This window comes from Nuphar pumila, chromosome 3 (genome assembly GCF_984573655.1).
Source record: "Nuphar pumila chromosome 3, dmNupPumi1.hap1.1, whole genome shotgun sequence".
NCBI classification, from domain to species: Eukaryota; Viridiplantae; Streptophyta; class Magnoliopsida; order Nymphaeales; family Nymphaeaceae; genus Nuphar; species Nuphar pumila.
In genome coordinates, this window is record NC_143251.1 from 143184935 (window position 1) to 143207657 (window position 22723).

Consider the following 22723-nt stretch of genomic DNA (forward strand, 5'->3'; position numbering starts at 1 on the left):
TGGTTTACCTTGAACTCCCGGAGGTGTTTCACCATCGAAACAAGTCAAATTGCTGGTGTTGGGAAAACCAGCGACCGACATGCAGAATGCTGCGCAAAATCATCCATCTTTCTGTCCCCGCTGACGCTTGCGGACACCGTTTTAGCTACCCAATGAGGCTAGGGCTCCTCCGAGAACTCAATCGACGAAACACTCTCGGTGTTGCTCGAAGGCAAAGCCAACGACGACGTGCTCAACAGATAGTCTGGCACTTTGTAGCTCCCGAGAGGTAGGTTGTTGCTCGGCCTCCGACGAGGCGACCGGGACAGGGACCCCCCGCGTCGCTGCCTCCACGGAATGCCAGGGAGGCGGGATCATCACCGGGGAGAGCGTGTTTCCGGTCAGAGACATAATAGAGATCGACGACATGACTTCCTCTACCGCGGCGGCATCAAGGGCAGAGCGTACATGGTTGGAGGGCGTCACGAAACCAACTTTCCGCACCTTTGGATCGATGACCGCTCGCCCACCCTTCATGGCGTCCATGGAGGCCGCTCTCTTTCCACTCTTCAGTCCCCTCTCAGAACCAATCAGAATCCTTCCAAACCATCTCTACAAATCCATCAAACAACAAAACCCTAAAACCGAAACTCCAAAACTAGGGTTTTGCAGACAGAAAACACTAGCAGCACCGAGTCAAGTTGACTCGGCTGAGTCCCGAGTAGACTCGATTTCTAATTCTAGGGTTGCCCACCCATGCCCACCCCTGGTCGTCTCCCATTAAATGGTGCAAGATGGACACATCTATGAGGTTAGATTGAGTCAAAATAACTTGCATGGTGAGATTTCAACTAGATAGTACTTCAATGATTTGTATTAAATAACATAAATAATTTAGAATCAAGCCCCCCAAACCATAGCCATGTTTTGCTCAGGGGTCTGAATATATAGCAAAAAAGTGTTTCCAAAATATCAGAATGTTGTTAGATATGAAATATAAAAAACATAAAATTATATAAATGATGTGAAAAAAAATTGCAAAAAATTAGATAAAATTAAGATGGTGGTTTTTGTCGGGTATGTACATAGTAACATAGGGTTAATATCATAGTGACAAACGTTTAAAAAGGCAAAATCTCGTTTTTCAAAAACTCGCGAGAATTTGAAATTTTTTCATAAATCTCACATTTTTTTGGCAAAATCTTGGCAATAAAAAAATTAATTAAAAATTATAAAAAAAACATAAGAAAATATTAATAAAAATACACTATTTTTTCATGATAAATAACCATTTAAAACATAAATATTGTGTTTAAATCGTGGTATTTATGTTTTTCATAAATCTTGGGATATTTTGAAAATCTCACAGGAAATTGCTGTTTTAAACTTTCAGGCAATTTCCCATGATATTATTGTGAGATTTTCATAAATCTTGCTATATTTGTCACTATGGTTAATATTGCATTAAACATGAGTTGTTTTGAAATTATTGTAAATGTTTTTTTGAAATTATATTGGCATGTGAAAATATGGCGACACATATCATTGTTGCTATGTCGCGTAATAGTCTAATAGATCTATAGTTCACAGGGTCTCAGGGAGCTGGATTGGGTCAGGAAATTGTTGCTGGGTCTCCTATCCACATATGTGTTTGTGTGAAAGTGGGTTGGATCTGTTTCATGTCCAATATGGTTTGGTTTTGTTAGGTTGTAGGTATTGGGTGAACTTCCGGGGGTCGCATCACGAATGGTCTGAACTTGAACCAGATCCACCCCATATTGAAGGGCACATATGGTATATATCCAGATCCAAGTGAGATTCAGAATGTGAGCAGATCGGGATCACGTAAACAAGCAAGTTTCGGTTCTGAGTCGGAGCCAGGTCTACCGGACCTGCTGATTTGCTTTTTCACTTGAAAATTCAATACACTCTCCCGTTTTCGTCATGTCCAATACCACAATCTCATACCATAACTGGATACGAAACACAATCTGCTTTTTCAAAATCAAGATCCTGTGTGATATCGAGGTTGACTGGACCCGTACCTGACCCGATTGAGTTGGATCATGCCGAATCCTTGGACAACAAAACGAAGACCTCAGCTTTTGCCCTTCTATTTTCAAACATATTTGAACGGGTAGCGATCCAACTTACATCACAATGATGGATCCAGTTCATACGGGTATGTCAACTTTAGTTCAGGTATCTGAGACGGGTCAATGTTTGAGTCGATTGGGTCTAGACTAATGTTGTCAGAATCGTATCAGACCTGAATCGTTTTTTAAAACGTTTCAGGAATCGGCTAACTCGGATTTTGAATGAAATCCAACTGAATCGGCCAATTTTTAACTAGCAAAGGGCACACATCACAAAATTATTAAAATAATTTAAACATTTTTTAAATATATTTAAAAAGATAACTGAACATATTAGGCCCCATTTCTCGGTCTGCCCCATAAGTTTTAGGTGTTTTATGATAGATCTGAAACGTTAGATGTTTTTAGCATGCTAGATTTATTGGGAATCAACTCTTCTATCATGTTTTTTAATGAAAATACATATTTTTCTGAGATGGGAAAAACTGGTACCTTCATGGCCATTGATTTTGGATCACTGGAAAAAAACTATATAAAGGTCAGATTCAGGCGATCCAAAAGCCGGTTCCCACTAAACAAAACCTATAGATCACATCTACGGTATTAGACGTGAGAAAAAATACATAAAATTAGGGGTGGCAATCGTGTCGGGTTGGCGGGTCAGCATACCTCAACCCGAACCCGACCCGTTTATTAAACGGGTCGGCTGTGGCAAACACGAACCCGGCCCGTTTAATAACCGGGTAACCCGACACGACCCGCCAACCCATTTAATAAATGGGTTGGGTCGGGTAAACGGGTTCTCAGGTTCGCGGGTCGGGTTGGCGGGTTGGCAGACGGGTTGGCGGGTTGACCCACCCGCCTAACCCGTTTATTAAACGGGTCAGGCGGGTTGGCGGGTTGGCATACCCCTAACACGAACCCGACCCGTTTAATAAACGGGTTAGGCGGGTCGACCCGTTTATTAAACGGGTTCGTTTTTTTCCAAACCCGAACCCGCCTAAGAGGCGGGTTGGGTAGTGTCAGGTTTTGCCACCCCTACATAAAACTGTGATTTTTGAAGGGGCCTAACGAGATCTAACGAAAAAGGGAGCCTAAGGAACACATTACTCATTTAAAAATTAGCCGATTCAGCTTGTTTTCATATCGATTTTTTGCTGATATGATACAAATCAGCTGATTCACAAACGATACTAACAATATTGGTCTAGACCTAGCCTGTCTTCGCATTTTGCCAGGCTCCGTCTTGCGGAAGACTAGTTTGCCTTGTTTTTGCTGGGTTCGACTTGGGTGGGCTTCGTCTGTGCAATCCAAGTTTGGTTGGCTTGATCTGAGCACTACGGTCCACCTGGGACCATCCGGGCTCCATCCGGAAGAAGACTAGTTTGGCTATGGCCTGTCTCTGTCTGTGCACGCTAGGTCTCAGACTCAATCCAGGTGCAGTTTTCCCGCTCTAAGTTCGGAGTATGGTCCACCTGGTTAAGTTGAGCTGCGATAGGCTATTGGTACTGTTGGAAGTTTTTTTGGATAATCCAATGGAAACCCCCAACACCAACCGCACCTTGGCTGGCCTCCAGTTGGTAAAACCCTTAAGGTCCCCCCGCCCTGCCCACTGGGGATACACCAAGCTTTGACCCTGCGGCAAGGGACGCCACCCATGGGGTTCGAACTTGTGAACAGGGAGCCTTTCCTATGCTGATTGTTGAGTGCACGGTTTTATGACGTCATGTTTTGGAAAAAAGGGTAATTCCCTAATAGAGACCTAAAATTCCATGTCAATCGCAACTTGTTCTGAATTTTCTAATATAGTCCTATTTTTTTTTTCTAACAATGGTTAAATAAGGACCTTGAACTTACCAAAAAACTTTTAATGCCTTCTCTACTATAAATAGATGGTGGTCCTTCTTAAGTGTTTTTTTTGGCCCCCAACCACTCTCCCCCTTAAAAAAAAAAACAATCACACACCATACATTTCGGTGTTAGCAAAACCCTTGAGGCCCTCCCTATTCACTAAAATGGACACCTAACTTTGACCTTATGGCAAAAGACAATAGATTTTAAACCCTTGCGAGCAGCCCTTCTTAAATGTGGTGAGCTTAAGTACATGCTTGCCTTTGATGTTGATAAATGGGTTTGGATGTAACATGTTTTGACTGATCAGACATTGGCTAAATGGATTAAGATTTTAATTTGGATGAAGAAAAATGAAAAAATGTTTGTACTATACAATAAAAATAATGTGTTTCTCAAAATATTTTATAAATTTCAAAATTTGCCCAATATCCAAATTCATAAATTTTTTTGTAAAATGATTTTTTTTTACCTTTCGCATAAGCAAATTTCTTTTAGACATGAACTTTTTCCCAAATATACGAATTTTCTCTTAAAATATGTGAATTTCTTCCTAAATTTAATAATATATAGATTTCCTTTTAAATATATGATTTTTTTTTCTTGAAAGCTTTAGTAGCATTCTTAAAGAGTCATTGAAGTTTTTGTTACCTTTAGTCACACTTTTGCAAATACCAAGCACAAGACCCTTTGGACATTCGCAAATACAATACTATATTCACAAACATGAGTTGCAAATGTTCTCAAAATGTGTGAATTATTAAACGAGTGTGGAGCCTAATTTCTATCTTGATATAAATTTATATTTTTCTTAGATCCATCTTCGCAGTAAGTTAATAGGAAAGGGGGAAAGTTGCAAGAGGGTAGTGCTTCCTTGCCCATAAGGTGGGGGTTTGGAGGCATGAGCTTTAATAAATTTTGAAGGGTATTTTCTAAAAAAAAATGTATATATTTTGGGGACGTTTACAACTTATGATTGTAAATGTTCACAAAATGTGTGAGCCTCCTTTTAATCAAATAGCAGAACGGGCATGCATAGGTAGGAAAACATTCACAAATGTGTGAGAGAAAATTCACATATTTAAGAAGAATTTCACATATTTGAAAAAAAATCATATATTTAGAAGAAAGTTTACATATCTATAAGGCATCCACTTGTATAAAAGGTAAAAATATATTTTTACAACCTAAAAATTTGCAAAATTGTACATTGAGAGTGGATTTTAAAAATGGTAGGGCATTTAAAAAATGTCAATTTTGTCGTACAATGTGATAATTTAAAAAAATATCATACTATATTTGGTGTCTTTATGTGTAATCGGATTCATATATTGAATTTGATAGCAAAAAGGTCAACATCTTCAGTGTCTAAGGGAGCATATTTCAAAACCAAGGATAATCCTATTCTAAACGAGGAGTAGTAGGAAGAGCTATTTGCGAGGTTCTATTGTGGAAGACTCGATCCAGAACGGTGGGTCCGAATTTCAATTGCATCGGGCAGTGACCATGGTCCGTGGTGGTGGGTTGGGTATAAATACAAGCCTCTCAATGGGAAACCGCTACCCGTTTTCTCTGAACGCTCGTGGGTACTTTACCGTCTCGATTTGGGCGGGAAGAAGCGCTCGATTCAATCGCGATCTGGTTTTGATTTTACCCACAATTGCTCCCCCTCTTCGGATTCCTCTAGGGTTTGATCACTCCGAAGGGTTTTCGTTCGGGATTTTCTGGTCATTGACGTGTTTTTTTTTCGTGCGGCGCCTTTTCCAAGTTCGTGTTTTCCTGGAGATTTCCTTTCGTGGTTTTGTTTGTTCCGTGGATTCTAGGGTTTTCTTCCATGGGAATCGGGAGGATTATTGTTTGTAGAACGAGGTAAGTACCGTTTTTTATCTGAAATCGTGGAAAACTTACTGTTTCGTATGGATTTCTGCTTTTTGTTGGTGGTTCTGTGGTTAGGCGTTTCTAGTGCTTGACCGATTGATTGTTCGGAAAACCTTGATTTGTTTCTTTTCCTATGTGTTTTATTGCGTGTGTGCGTGTGGATTTCTCAAGAGGGTTTTCGAAAACCGCCATCTGATTTTTAGGTTAATTTTTTGTTTTGAATACCGGTGTCTTTTTTAATACCTTTCGCTATTTCGTCCGTTTTCTGAATTTAAATTTCGTCATTCTTTCTAGAAATTGAAACAGATATTGCCTATTTTGCGAGTTTTTTTTTTGAGTAAATGGGTGATTTGGGAGGAGTTGGGATTCTAAATGTTAGTTGTTAGATGAGAGGAATTTATAGGAACTGTATGGTGGTAGAGCGTATTGAGAATGGGTGCATTAACAGATAGTAGGAAGAGAGTTCTCCAAGCTTCCTTGTTCTTATTTGGTGGAAAAGGTGAGAATGGGTTTTCCCCACATCGTTCTGAGTTTGAGATTCTCGAGGATTTAACGCCCACGAAAAAGCAGAAGATTACACCTACACGACTTGTTTCAGAGCCTGTTTTTGCAGCTCAACCTTCACCACAACTATCATTTGCAACCAATACAGTTATGTCCAGAATGGCCCGATTGCCGCCACCACCTCCATTGCCACGGGAGGTTCATGGTCCCCAAATATCATTAAAGTACATGACACAAGCAAATTCATCTACTGACTCTAGGAAGCCATGGGCAGACCCAACCAAAGATTACAGAAACAGGGTTGTGCCTTCGGATAGAACAGTGAATTACATGACCAGCAAGGGTTGGTTAGTGAGATCTAGGAGCGAGGCACCTGAGTTCGTACGTTCATCAAGAAAAGATAAGGTTGTGATTGGTGATTCGGGCCTATGTTCAAAAGCTGCAGTTTCTAGATCAGATAAGGGGATCTCTTCTGCTCCTCTCTCTCCTACAGAATCTTTGGATCTTGAAGAGTATAGAAGAATGGTTGATGGTCGGTTAGGTGAGTCAAGCCGGAAATGTTCTGACATCATGATTAATGTTCATGCACCCCTTAAGTCACCTGACGCCCCGGTTGGTATGCTTCAGAAGTCCCTTGACACCTCTGTGGTGGACCTAGATGACTGTTCTCAACCTTCTCCACCAATGGTATTGGATTTGACAACTCATGATAAGATTGGTGTGTCTGAAAACATAGAGACTCCAGTTGCAAGCAGTGTTGCTGAGAAGGGCTGGAAGAAACCTGTATACAAAGAGTTGCAACAATCTATAGCTAAAAATTGGGAGACATCATTGCGCAGTCTTGATCATCAAATTAAATTAACCGAAGCAAAGTTTGCTGCTCTTGGCCTCATCAGGGAACAGATAAATATTGTGGAGGAGGTAAAAGCTTTTTATCCTCTATTTCTTTTGAGTTGCACTTAATTTTGTAACACAATTTTTTTTTATTCCTTTATCTCATATTCCTTCTCATATGCGTTTCAGTCATTTTGTTGTTATTTACACATACTGTTATTGATTGTTGGAACCTTTTAAGAAAGGTGGCTTTCTATTTCAAAATGATGTATTTGAAAGGATTGTCAAACACATAAAATTAAGATGGATATGGGTATAGATTTAGAATCAGATCTTCGTGAAAGTCCTTATATGTTTTTCCTTTTAGGTCATCTACCCATGAATAGGCAAGATTTCTGCCAGTGTGATCATCACAAAGAGCTAATCATAGATTAGTTACATCAGTGATCATCACTGCGAGGGTTATGGTCCATGTCCAATAATCTCCCTAATTGCTGTAATATTTTAGGAATACTTTCAACACTTGTTTTGTGCAATTAAAGTGTCTTGAACTAGTTCTTTGCCATTTAGAAGGTTCTTTTTCACATAATTTAGTCTTATGCGTTTCACCATTTTTTAATATTTAATTCACCATTATTTTCTTATTTAAGTCGGTGAAAAGCACTCTTATTTTGGCATGATTTCAGATAGCGATGGCCTTTTTTTCGTTCATACGTTATAACTCCATCAAGTTTAATTCATCCTATTCCAGGATGAGTTTCACAAACCTTTTGCTCCTCTTACGGATGAGGAAGAAGAAGAGGTTTCGGTTGCTTTGAATGGTCCCAACAGGTATGCACATTTACTATGGTCTTTTTGTGGGTGAGGTGGCTGCTGGCATTGGGCTTGGTGTGTACCGTTGCAATATTTATTGACAATCCCTAAATTATGCAGGCAAGAACGTTTGGTTATGCATGAAAATTCCAATATCGAGATTACCAGAAACATCTTGCAATGCTTGCTACCTGGTGCATGGTTGAATGATGAGGTCAGTATTTGTGTTTTCCTTCAAAAATGTCTTTAAGTTTTTACTAATTATGGAGCATTTTGATGTTGACTAAACCAAAACTTATCTGATCCATTACGTCTTTGTTATGTAGGTCATCAATTTATACCTTGAGCTATTGAAGGAAAGGGAGATCAGAAACCCAAAACAGTTTTTGCGTTGCCATTTTTTAAACACATTTTTCTATAAAAAGGTTTGGTCATATGAACTCTTGTATTCTATAATTTTTATTGTTTCATTACACAACTACTATTACCTGATTGGAAGGTTCTTTGTCACATTTTTCTAGTTTCCTCTAGAATCATCAGCGGCTGCTTATGCCCAAGCTTATTCCTGGTTGAGCCCCCTTTTGTAGCTGAATGTTTCACACACTTCAAGGACAAAAGTTTCCTTTGGGTTCATTTATATTCAAAGAGTCCTTATCGTACAGTTGAGATCATATTGCTTCCTAGGCATATTTTTTAAACATTATTCAAGACATGGCTTTGTCATTAACTGTGACAAGTGAGCTCTGGTATCTATGGATAGTCATGCAAAAATACATTCTGACTTACAGTTTTATAAATACATTTAACTTGCTTTGGGGAATTGCTTCACATCTACTAGGTATTTGGATCATGGTATCCTACATGTCCTCGGCTGTCAGTTACTCTCATAACTGTGGAAACTATTTTAAATGGTACTAGGTGGAAAAGTGTGTTTAAGTGCTGTTATCCTGTTTTAGGCAGACCTCTTCTCTTGCTAGCAATTTGGATTTGAAAATTTATTTCTGCTCCAACACCTGAAACCATCACCTGGGAAGAGGGAGTTGGCGTGGGGTGACCTTTTGCTATCTGTGTTTTTGCCATTTCTCTCACATCTTTCGGTTGGCCTTTGTATGATACATACTGACATATCTCATATTTATTTCTCATCTATCTTCCTTGTCCTTTCTACTTTCTAGACTTCCTACTAGGTCTTTTCTTGCTTCCTTGGCTTTGTTTTTCCTTTCCTATTCCTTACACTAATCTTTGATTCTCTTTCCCTTTTTTTTTCAGCTCGCATTCACTGCTTCACTCTAAAAAAGTATGCATGTGTGTATGCACACGAACACAAACTCAAAGGAAAAGTATAGAACAATAGGGAGCTTTCTTTTCCTATGACATTTTTTCTCATTTTCAAATGTGGCCTATATGAACAATATGTTACTTCAGAAGCCAATATATTGTGCACTATGTCTGATTTTGCTCAGGATTTTACATCATATGACTATCTTAGTGTCTCAATTATGCAGCTTGCCTGTGGGAAGAATGGTTATGATTTCAAAGCGGTTAAAAGATGGACCACCCAGAAGAAGATAGGGTACTGCCTTATTGAGTGTGACAAAGTAAAGTTGTTTCACCCTTTCTCGTGCTGTTATCTTTGTTTAATGTTTTTAGTTTCCTACTTTTCTTTATCATTATCAATATTGTTCTGCTGTGACGTGCAGATTTTTGTCCCCATACATAAAGAGATACATTGGTGCCTTGCAGTGATAAATATAAAAGACAAGAAATTCCAGTATCTTGATTCACTTGGAGGCATGGATCCCCAAGTTTTAAAAGTATTGGTATGCGCCATTGATCTTCTTTGTTCTTTGATAAGCAGTGTGTAGCACGTGCCCCCACCCCCCTCTTTCACCCAAAGCTAGCTGGTTGCAGTTGACTGGACATCTAGTAGCACTGTTTTAGTGCGGGCTACTAGAATAGTACTAATTGATGCAAGCTGTAGTACTAGACATGGCCCTCATAAAAAATAAAATGGAACAAGGTAAGCCAGTAAGATGACGAGGATAAGCTTCGTTGCTTCATATATATATATATATATATATATATATATATATATATATATATATATATATATATATATATATATATATATAGAGAGAGAGAGAGAGAGAGAGAGAGAGAGAGAGAGAGAGAGAGAGAGAGAGATGCTCTTAAACAACCTTATCTCCTATACCACTTTAAAGCACAGAAGTGTCAGGTGTTTGCTTAATCTGAATTTATAGAGCTATTCTCTATAGCTTACCTAGTAGAAAACATATATTAGATTAGACAAAATGTTTAGATGTGTTTTTAAAAATTTAATGGCTCATATTGCACCAAAAAATTGATGAAATAAAAATCAAGGCTTCTCATTAAAATGTGAAACTATGTTTTTGAAAGTGTTTAGGATGATTTAGGACATAAACGGTTTAGGAGCTTCCAATGTACCGTGGTGTATGTTGTTTGCTGATGATATTGTTTTGATTGATGAGTCTAGAGATGGGGTTAATGCTAAGTTAGAATTATGGAGACAGACATTGGAAGCTAGATGTTTTAAGTTGAGTAAGAGTAAGACTGAATATATGGAATGTCGGTTTAGTAAGCAACGAAGTAGTGATGAGAGTGTAGTGAAGCTTGGTTAGCAAGAAATACCGGTGAATGATTATTTCAAATATTTGGGATCCATCATGCAAAAGTATGGAGAAATTGATGGAGATGTAAATCATAGGATAAAGGTTGGGTGGATGAAATGGAAAAGTGCAACTGGAGTGCTGTGCGATCATAGAATGCCATTGCGGTTGAAGGGAAAGTTTTATAGGACGACTATTATACCCGCTTTACTATATGGTACAGAATGTTGGGCTGCCAAGAGACATCATATTCAAAAAATGAGTGAAGCTGAGATGCAGATGCTTAGATGGATGTGTGGAAATACAATAAAAGATAAGATTCGGAGCGAGGAGATACGTAAGAAGGTAGGTGTTGCACCCATTGAAAATAAGATGCGAGAGAATCGTTTACGGTGGTTTGGACATATTCGGCGAATGCCTAATGATGCTCCAGTTAGAAGGTTGGAGAAATGGAAAAATATATTAGTTAAAAGAGGTCGGGGTAGGCCTAGGAAGACTTGGATGGAGATGATAGGAAAGGATATGAATGCTTTGAACCTCACCGAGGACATGGCATTGGATAGAAATGATTGGAGGAAAAGGATTCATGTGGAAGACCCAAAATGATTTTCTTTTTTGGTTCATATCGCTTACCCCAATTGTTTTGGGATGAAGGCGTAGTTGTTGTTGTTGTTTGTTGTTGTATATATATATATGCACACACAAAACAATCAGATCGGACATGCCATAGCACATTGGGTGTGTAAAAAAACTCCCTTTAGTGGCGGTCGTTGACTGCCGCTAAAGACTTTGTGCTCAAATTGTGCCGTTGATTGCACACAAAGACATTCCACGTCGAACTTTTTGGGTGTTAGACTATACACCCATCTCTCTCTCTCTCTCTATATATATATATATATGTGTGTGTGTGTGTGTGTGTGTGTGTGTGTGTGGAACATCTTTGGTGCAGATGTTCATATAGTATTAATGGCTTGGAACCAGAGTTGTCAGTTGGGGAAGTGAGTGAGAAACGATTCGGGAAGCGAAAGCGATAAGCGAGGTACTTCCAATATTTCAGGAAGCGGGAAACATGGGAGGACTTAGAAGCGAACCAGAGCCTCTCTGAAGCGACCTAGGAAGCAAGGGAAAAGCGAAAAAGAGAAAAAAAAAGGAAAGCGAGCTTCCCAATTTTTTGGCGCTTCCTAGCATGTTTCGGAAGTGCCACATTTCGTGCTTTCGAAACACGTTTCGGGGAAGCGCACTTCCCCATGTCCTATGGCGCTTTCAGTAACCTTGCTTGGAACTCATATGTGCAAGTTGTTTTGACTCAATCTAATGCCATAGATGTGTTTAGTTTGCATGGTCGATTTGTTAGGGATTAACCCTTGGATCATGTTTTTTTGACAAAAAAAGCTTTCTTTTTAACTAGTGAAATTTTGGTGCATTACATCCATTGATTTTTGAACCACTAGAAAAATATGTGCACATGTTAGAATCTAGTGATTTGAAAGTTGATCCCCACTAAGCGAACCATGTAGATCACATTTGTGGAACTAGATTCACTAAAAAACATGAGCAATGAGATACTGCTCATTTCAACTCATTGATATTGTGGTTGGACAAGGCTAGATTTTGATTTTGAGGCCCAACTCATTGATCCTAGGGTGTTCATGGTGATAGAAACCCGACCCTAAGCAAGGACATTTTCTACAAATTCGGCCTCGAGAAGGCTTTGGCAAAGGAAAAGCCGGGAAAGAGAGAGATCCGTTCTTGATGTGGCTAGTCTTTGCGTCAGATAGGGCCAGCAGCAGGGCAGAGGGAGAATATCGATCCCTGTGGGTGGACTGCTGCTGAGGAAAACATGAAAAAGGAGATGGAGAAAATGTATTCCCTCTAGGACTAGGGCTAAAGAACAGGGAGAAAAAAAAAATCAATATACTAATTTCATTTATACTTAATAAAAAATAATAACACTTATTTATAGAGTCCTAAAAGAAGTAAAAAACCAAAAATAAGAATCCAAATAGAAAATGGGGTCTTTCAGTCCCTGTCAGACTGTGTCTCTTGGGCGGATCTGGATCCAAAACATCTTCTCAGGGTCGAATTCAGAACAGTTCGTAACAGTTCACCCCTATCAAACTCGTCTTGTCCTTAAAGCAAGAGTTCTTTAGAAACTGCTGCCACAACTAATCCTTGTCACTTTCAGAGTCAAACACTAGGCACGTGGTTTTCTCATGTGCCTTGATGCGATTGGATCTTAGGGACATGTAAGGTTTTGTTTCGATATTGGTTTGGATCTGGATCGGGTGGGGTTAAGGTTTGGGTTAGGTTCAAGTTTGGTTCGTGGGCTGACACTGCAAGAAAAATGCGTAATGGCGACGGATGCTATCCGTCGCTGTGCATGTTTACGACGGATTTTGCGACGGACTAGCGACGGATATCATCTGTCACATAACCCTAGTCGCTAAATTGCGACAGAATTTATCTGTCACCAATCCGTCGCTATGCTACGACAACTTAACGACGGATCATGTACGTCGCGAATTCATTGTTAAACGATGGCCGATTTGGTTAAGCGACGAAATTTAATCTGTCGCTACCATTCATCGACGGATGAATATCCGTCGCTAATGTCCGTCGCTAATTGGCGACGGTCATTAGCGACGACTTAAATTCCGCCGCAAACTGACGACTACCTCAAATTGGCGACAGAGTAGCGACGGATAATATCCGTCGCTAATTTGTAATACAAATTTTATTTTATTTTTTAAAATATTTTAAAAATCGAGAAAAAATTCTCGTACAATTCATATATCCTGCTTATAAAAAAATAGTACAAATAAAAAATACATACAAATTAAACAAAAATGCTAAGTTAAGCAAACTTTAACTACCAAGTACAGTCCTTGCGAAGTTATAATTAATTATAAGTTTGTCAAACAAATTAAACAAAAAAATCTAATCCTCGCCAAGATTTTGGGCATCATCCTCTTCATTTTCTCGATCTGCCCTTTCCTCCATGACTCCATCAGTTCTTCTATGCTGATCATCTCCATCATCCTACAAAAGAGAACCAAAATGTTAGTATTTATAAACAAAACATAATGAAATAAATTATATGCAATCCATCTAATTTAATGCAACAAAGTAAATGGCTGAATGACAAATAGACTAGTAATAAACTGAAGGACATTAACAAAATTATAAGGAAAAATTTATAGCAATTCAATAATGCATACCTAACGGGTACCTGAGCTCATGTTGAATGCAGATGAAGTTCTTCTGTCCTGAAAAAAGTTGCACAACTCATTACAGACAAGGTTGTGAATGACTTTATTTAAAAAGTGTTGCATTTTGTCCTCAAGACGCTGATAAACACCATCTCAAGACATAGCAGGGTCAATAGGACGTTGGGAGTTGATGCTGGCGGAAGAACTCTGTGAGTTTGGGCTGCAGGAGGCAACGACTGGTGTGATGTTCATGTTACTCCCAAACCCGAACACACGACCCTTTTTGGGTTCACCTGTAGTAGTCACCCATGCTGCAGGATCAAAAGACAGATGCTGAGTGGAGTCATCGCCATATCGTTGTATTATTTGCTGCTTGTATGACTCTTATAAAGTAATAATTAGAATATGAATTAATAATTAAGAATTGCAATGTTTATGATAACATAATTCAAAGTAACTTGTATATTATAATGTTTATTAATACAATAAATACATACCGTTGTCGCTCTCGCCTTCTCGTAATTTCTCGTATTACTTCTTGCTGCTCAAACCTCGCACTGCACATCAAAAGATACACATTAACAATCGACCGTCAATATACATTTTTTATAAGTTAAATATTGAACAAATGACAATGAAATACTTACGGTCGACCGTCGATATACACTATTTGAATTACTTGTCGTGGGTCACACGGAGAAGACCTTGCAACCGGTGTATGTGGGTCATGTGTAGGCGAAACAGTACCTACAGAACAATGAGTTAGAAATTCATATAATGTAAATTTCAACTAATCAAATATACAATTATTTAACTAATATACCTATCGAAGGAGCCTGTGAAGATGAAGGCACATACTGTGTCCTCCACGAACCATATTCTAACAAATTAAAATGTACTGTCAATACATTCAAACATTGCGTTACATTTCAATATATTCAAATCATTCAGATCAAATTGAAAAAACCTTCATGCAAGACATTCAAACATTGCAACACATTTCAATATATTCAAATCAATACAATACATTTCAATACATTCAGATCAAATTGAAAAAAACTTCATGCAAGACATTCAAACATTGCAACACATTTCAATATATTCAAATCAATACAATACATTTCAATACATTAAAATCATTCACATCAAATTGAAAAAAACTTCATGCAAGACATTCAAACATTGCAACACATTTCAATATATTCAAATCAATATAATGCATTTCAATACATTCTAATCATTCAGATCATTCATATCAAATTAAGAAAAACTTAATGCAAGACATTCAAACATTGCAACATATTTCAATATATTCAAATCAATATAATACATTTCAATACATTCAAATCATTCTAATCACTCAGATCAAATTGAAAAAACCTTCATGCAAGACATTCAAACATTGCAATACATTTCAATATATTCAAATCATTCTAATCATTCATATCAAATTGGAAAAACTTCATGCAAGACGTTCAAACATTGCAACACATTTCAATATATTCAAATCAATACAATACATTTCAATACATTCAAATCATTTAGATCAAATTGAAAAAAACTTCATGCAAGACATTCAAACATTGCAACACATTTCAATATATTCAAATCATTCTAATCATTCTAATTGTTGAAGTCGACTCCCATAGAAACACACGAAAATAACTTACTTCATATTAGGTTTAATCTCTACTTAAATAAAGATTAACCATCTGTGTCAAATTACAAAAAAGACCCACAATATATAAGAGAATAACGTATAAGGAGACAATAATATAAAAAACCCCAAAAGGCCCTTATAAACACTTCTCAACACTCCCCCTCAAGCTGGAGCAAAGATATCAATCATGCTCAGCTTGTCACAACAACGAGAAAAACTAGCACTCTTCAGAGCCTTGGTGAAGACATCAGCTACTTGATCTTCGGAAGATATATGATCTGTGCAAATATAACCAGTCTGAACCAAGTCACGTACATAGTGACAGTCAACTTCAATATGTTTAGTCATTTCATGAAATACTGGATTATTGACAATTTATGTAGCAGCCCTATTATCACACACCATCGACATAGGTAGGGATACTTTCACCTGAAGATCGGTTAGAAGTGATTTTACCCACATCATCTCAGCTGCAGTTTGAGCCATAGCTCGATATTCAGATTCAACACTCGACCTGGCTACAACAGTTTGTTTCTTACTTCTCCAGGTAATTAGATTTCCTCCCACAAAAACACAAAATCCAGTTGTTGACTTTCTATCTTCAATTGACCCTGCATAATCCGCGTCAGTGTAAGCAACAACATCCAATGATGCATTTTGTTTAAACAAGTCATTTACCAGGAGATGACTTTAAGTACTTGAGAACCAGCATAGCTGCATCCCAATGAACTTTAGTGGGTTTATCCATGAATTGACTAATTTTACTCACTGCTAATGAAATGTTAGGTCTAGTAACAGTGACATATAACAACTTACCCACCAAGGATCTAAAACTGGCACTATCCACATATTCAGACTCCTTATCAAACAAATGAGTTTTGGGATCCATAGGAATGTTAGCTGGCTTCGTTCCTAGCATTCCAGTCTCTTTTAATAAATCCAAAACGTACTTCTTTTGCGACAAAACTAAGCCCTCTTTGTTTCTTGCCACCTCAATACCCAGGAAATATTTGAGGGGACCAAGATCTTTAGTAACAAAATGTTTCTGAAGATGAGCCTTTGTTGCATAAATATCTTGGGCACTGCTCCATGTCAATATGATATCATCGACATATACCACCATAACAACAATTTCAGCACTAGTTTTCTTAATAAACGAGGAATTGTCTGAGGTTGATCTGACAAAGCAAAAAATCGATATTACCTCAAATAATTTGTGAAACCATGCCTGAGGACTCTGTTTCAGGCCATAAATAGCCTTCTTCAACTTGCACACCTTCTGACACTCCCCCTGAACCTCAAAACCTGGAGGTTGTTGCATGTATACTGTTTCGTGCAAATCCCCGTACAAAAAGGCATTATTTACATCCAACTGACATAAGTGCCATCCATAGTGCATAACGATTGAAAGAACAAGACGAATAGTGCCAAGACGAGCAACAGGGAAAAAAGTTTCAAAGAAGTCGACACTATAAGTCTGAGTATAGCCTTTGACAACCAATCGAGCTTTGTAGCGTTCAATGGATCCATCTGAGTTATATTTAATGGTATAAACCCATTTGCAGCCAACAATATCTGCATCAGCAAGTGGATCAACCAAGTCCCATGTGCCCTGAGAGCAAAAGGCATCTATCTCATCCCGCATAGCCTGTAACCATTTAGGGTCAAAAAGAGCCTGACTGTGATGAAGCAGATCAGAGGAGACAAACAACAAAAATGAAATTCTTCATGGATGCACCGAGATTAACTTCTGAGACAAACTGAGAAATGGGATGAAGGATGCACTGTCTCTTTCCCTTGCGCAGAGCAATAGGAAGATCATCATCAAGAACATGAACTTCTGTATGTTCATGAATACTCACCTCAGGAGAAGTAGATAATGGAGGCATTGAGGTTGGTGGCAACCTGTGAGAGTAAACGATAGGAGGGTTTTGGTAACGAGACACAACAGAGGATGAAGCCAAAGACTGAGAGGGAAAAGACTCTAACGGAAAAGGAGGGACCGGAAGAGGAAGGATATCGCCCTGACTCTCCTGTAGCCTTGGAGTAGTACTTGAAAAATAGGGAATAGTCTCAAAGAAGGTAACGTCTACATTGACATATTTTGTATGGGATGTAGGGTCATAGCAGCGATATCTTTTTTTATTCTTAGGATATCCAAGGAAAACACATTTAATAGACTGCGAAGCAACTTTATCTCGATTAGGACCCAACTTATGCACAAAGCACACACATCCAAAAACTTTAGGAGAGATCGGAAAAAGCGGAACCTCTGGACGAAGAATTTGAATAGGAATCTGATCTTCTACCGAGGTTGAGGGCATGCGATTTATGAGAAAGCCAACAGTTAAAACATCATCACCCCAGCCTGATGCAGGCATATTGGATTGAATCATTAAGCAACGAGCAACATTCAAGATTTGTCTATGTTTTCTCTCAGTCACACCATTTTGCTGGGATGCATGAGGACAGGTAAATTGAGGTTGAATCCCATTTGCAGAATAGAATTGAAATAAATCTTTGAAAATCTTTGGATTTGAACTCAGAAGCATTATCAGTGCGAACAACTTTAACACACACATCAAATTGAGTCTTTATTTCAACAATTAAAGATTTGAGAATAACAAGAACTTGAGACCGATCTTTTAACAGGAACACCCACGATAACCTTGAGAAATCATCAACAATAACCAAATAATAACGACATTGAGATCTACTATGAATCCTACTTGGACCCCACACATCAACAAGAAAAAGATCAAACAATCTTTGACTCGACAGACTCTGACTGGAGGGAAAAGAGCTCCGGTGATGTTTTCCCAATTGACATGTTTCACATTGGAAAAAAACTGAAGAGGATATATGAGGAATGACACGACGAAGTTTTGACACGGGAAGGTGACCCAGACGATGATGCCACAACAAAGGGCTTGAGGATGATGCCACAACAGAATAGACTGAACCCACTGGTTGATGTAGATAATAAACACCACCTTCCTCATAGCCGCCACCAATCCTCTTCCCCCATCAGCAAGTCCTGAAACATGCAACACATGGGATAAAAAATCACCCTACAGTTCAACTCTTTAGTTTTTCGACTGACAGATAATAAATTCTGTGGAAAAGAAGGGGCATGGAGAACATTTGATAATTGAAGAGTAGGGAAAATAGACATGTTTCCCTGTCCTACAATTGAGGAAGAACTGCCATCAGCAAGGACTACCCTCTTTTGATTAGAAACATGCTTTAAACTTAAAAAAATACACGAATTTCTACACAAGTGTCCAGATGCTTCGGAATCAATAATCCACCTACCACCTGGACCAGGTAGGCCATCACCTGTAGAGCACGCAACATCAACTACTGGAGAGCTGGAAGTAGATGGCTGTAAGGCTAGAAGCTCGTCATATTCAGTCTTGCTAAGAGTCACTGAATCATTGGTAAAATTAATATTAGAATAATCTGTATCTAATTTGACCACTTGAGCCGTGAGAGCAGTTTTAGTCGTTGAAGGAGGAGGCCTGCCATGTTTGTCAAAACATCTATCTTCTAAATGACCAAATCTGCCACAAAAGGAGCATTGAAACTTGCCCCTGCCTCCAGTACCACGACCACGACCCCTTCCTCTGAAATTCGGGACAATTCCTCGACCATGACCAAATGAAACAAATAGAGCAGAGGACTGGGTTTCCGATTGAGAATTAGGAAGAGACATAGCATGCCTGCTCAACCGATTATATGCATCACCAAGTGTAGGAACATCTGATCATGTCAACATCTGAACTTTAGCTACTGAATACTCTGATGATAGCCCAGTAAGAAATCGAGTTACCATGGTCTGCTCCTGATGGATCTTCTGTTGGTTGCAGCACAAAGGTCTATGAGCATTCAACCTCTCAAACGCAACCTTTACTGATGCGTAGTATTGTGCCAATGTTTGATCCCTTTGCTGCAGTTGATAGATTTCTTGTTCTACCTGAAGAATACGACTCACATTCGTTTCTTGTGAGTACGTATCCCTCAAGTTATCCCACATTTGCTTGGCGGAAGAATAATAAATAAGACCATCGACAATATGTGGCTGCACACTATTCATAATCCAGGACATAACTGTATCATTGTCCTCTTTCCACGTTACGTATTGTCCAACTTTTTCTTTAGGTTCAGACTCCAACAAAATATGTTTCCTGCGATGACCTGAAACTGACATCATAAATGTTCGAGACCATCTTGCATAGTTAGTCTCATCTAATTTTACTGATGTGCCATACGAAAACGGATTTGCGAAGGCTTTATAATCTGTCAAACCCTCTGTTTTCTGCTCCCCTTTTTGTGATTCAGCCATTACAGCAATAGTTAAAATATCACAACAGTCACTTGACCTTCACACGGTCTGAGATCAGATTTCAGATCAGATATAACAAATTTTTTTTTGCTATAAGCAGATGTCACAAAAAAAAACTGATGCACTAATAAAGACCAAGGTTTTAAAACCCGTGACTCGGAACTCGACTCGTTCTTTATTGACTCGTGACTCGGCGGGTCAACTCGGTGACTCGGACCGGGTTTTGTTAACTTTTGATTTTAAAACAAAGACAATATATAAATTGTCATTTAAACATGTAAAGGTTTGTAGAATGACTTAATTACTAGTTTAATTGATTAATAAGTAAAATAACATCAAGTAAAACTGCTCTTAATTCAAATCTCACATTTACTAAAGAAACTACACAAGCATGAGCAAGTCTTTCAAGACAATATATTAAGAATGACTTAATTACTAGCTTCAAGAACTTTAATAGCCATGCTCGATCATGGTTTACATCCTGAATATATGGTCATAGTTGTTGTGTTGCAGGGCCTCAGAAAATCCTTGCAAAATTTTGGGAACATTGAACTTTATCTTGATATTTGTAAGTGTGTTTCTGATGTAGAGTTGATTGGACCATGCCTTATATATCTGCACATAAATGCATATAAGCTTTGGATAATGAGAATGTTGTGATGTATATGTATTATAATGATAAATGTGGGCATTTTATGTTGTTGGTTTTGAACAGGCTGGCTGCCAACTATTGTGTAGGTCTCAGAGATGGTTGCATGAGGGATCAGTTATGTTAGCTGGATTAGTAGATTCACTCTATGTTCATTGTGTTAAAATGTACACTCAAAATCAATATTGTAAGTATAAATATATATACTTATATACATAGAGATACGTATACATATTTTATATGTATACGTATCTCTATATATAAGTATATATATTTATACATTTTTATCTTTTTTTACCCGAAAGGGTATTTTTGTCATTTTACATTTTGCGCATATTCCATTTGGAATATGCTGTAATTTTTCCATTACTTTTGTAATTCTTTTAATTTATATTTTTTCTTTTTTGCACTCTCAAAAAGTGCATTGGGGGTCTCCCCAATAGAGTCGTTGGGGAGCCCCCAACGGTCACAATTGTGACCGTTGGGAGCTCCCCAACGACTCCTTTGGGGAGCCCCCTCTTGCCTCCTTCCTTCTTGTATAAATAGGGGTGTTCCCCCTTTGTATTTTCTTAAGCTTGAGAGTCTCAAGCATTTGCTTTTATATATTGAAATACATGCATTATTGCATGTTTATTATTTATACACTTTTTGTGTATTTTGTTCAAGTGTTGTGAGAGTGCTTTCGTGCACTTCTTTTATAAGGTTTTTATGCTTGTTTATGTATTGTCTCTTCGTAGACAATTTCACATGGTATCAAAGCTCGGTTGTTGATTGGAGATCGTGAGATCCGCCTTTGTTCGAGTGCCTCGAAAACCGTGCCTTCGGATTTTTTGAGATTGAAGTGGTGGATCTTGCTTCTCAAATATTTTAGAAGGATCTTGTGCCAAGAAGAAGTGGAAACATCGTATTGGTACGCCTTTTTTCTTCTTCTCTCTACGTCTTAATGGGTGAGAAAGAGTCTCACTTTGCCCTTGGCTTCAAGTTGAATGGGTCCAACTATCATATTTGGGCCGGGAATATGGAGGCCCACATAAAAGGAAAAGGATTGTGGGGTTATGTGCAAGGAACAATTCCGGAACCGGAACCCAAGATAACCATAATGGACGGAAGTGAAATCAAGATTCTTGAGGGAGAGGAAAGGATCAAAGCTCTTGAAGAATACTCAAAGAAACACGACGAATGGGAAATGAAGAATTTCAAGATTCTTTCTTGGTTCTTCGCATCCGTCGAAACGAAGATTAATGCCAACATTATCAAATTCAAAAAGGCATCGGAAGCTTGGCATTATCTCGAGAAGATGTATACATCAAGAGACCCATCTCATAAGTATTACCTTCAAAAGAAGGCCCTCTCCCTTACTCAAGGTGAAATGTCTATTAGGGAATATTTTGCCGATCTTTCCTCTATTTGGGATGAGCTCTCTATGCTTGAACCAAAATGGAGTGGAGAGGCAATTGAACTCCGCCACAAGCAACTTGAAGAAGATCGTTTCTTCAATTTTTTGAATGGGTTGAGACCGGAATTTGAGCAAATAAGGTCATCACTTCTATCCTCATTTACTCCTCCCTCTCTTGAAGATGTTCTCACCAAATTAAGTGGTGAGGAGACTCGTATGAATTTATGTAAACAAGGACCAAGTGTTCTTATGGTTCCTTGTAATTATGAAGAAAATAATGAGGTTAATGCCGTATCAAGACCCGGAAATAATGTAAAGACCTATCGTCCTCCTCACTTTAAATTCCAAAATCAAGGAGGAGATGGTGGACAAAGAGGGAAGCGGGACTATAGCAAGACTATATGTCACTTTTGTAAAGAACCGGGGCATATCAAGCCGGTATGTCCCAAATGGAAGAAGCTCCTTGCTATGGCCACCACCGGCGCACCACAAAAGGAAGAGGCATCATCAAGTGGGTCACTCTCGTTGAATCAAATAATGGAAGCCCTTCAACCTCTTCTCAAAGGAGCTACATCCGGTGCCGCCGTGTCTACTTCTTCCATTCCAGGTAAAGTCCCTTGGCTTTTGGACTCAGGTGCATCCTTTCATATGTCCCCAAACATGTTTTCACTTTCCGATTATTCAAAAAATGCTTCTCCATCCTTCGTTTCCACTGCGGATGGAACTTCTCTTGAAATTAAAGGAATAGGTAATTTTGAAACTCAAGACTTTTTTATTCCAAAAATTAGATTTATACCTAAACTTAATTTAAATCTTCTTTCTGTTTCTCAACTCTCGGATCATGGTTGTGATATTAAATTT

The 22723-nt window shown here is 38.5% G+C and overlaps 1 protein-coding gene across 4 annotated transcripts in view; it reads left to right on the forward strand.

The window, feature by feature from the left end:
- The first annotated feature begins 5506 nt into the window (after positions 1-5506).
- The window catches only part of LOC149844203 (ubiquitin-like-specific protease ESD4), a 29156-nt gene continuing 11939 nt past the window's right edge, over positions 5507-22723 (forward strand). For 2 of the 4 annotated variants that reach the window (XM_090002092.1, XM_090002093.1), the window contains exons 1-6: positions 5507-7229; positions 7894-7973; positions 8076-8169; positions 8282-8380; positions 9461-9553; positions 9656-9775. In XM_090002092.1, the coding sequence (XP_089858218.1) occupies positions 6237-7229; positions 7894-7973; positions 8076-8169; positions 8282-8380; positions 9461-9553; positions 9656-9775 (1479 nt within the window). In that variant the 5' untranslated portion in view covers positions 5507-6236. The remainder of the gene's footprint in view (positions 7230-7893; positions 7974-8075; positions 8170-8281; positions 8381-9460; positions 9554-9655; positions 9776-22723) is intronic. The other 2 variants (XM_090002091.1, XM_090002094.1) reach the window with 2 other exon arrangements.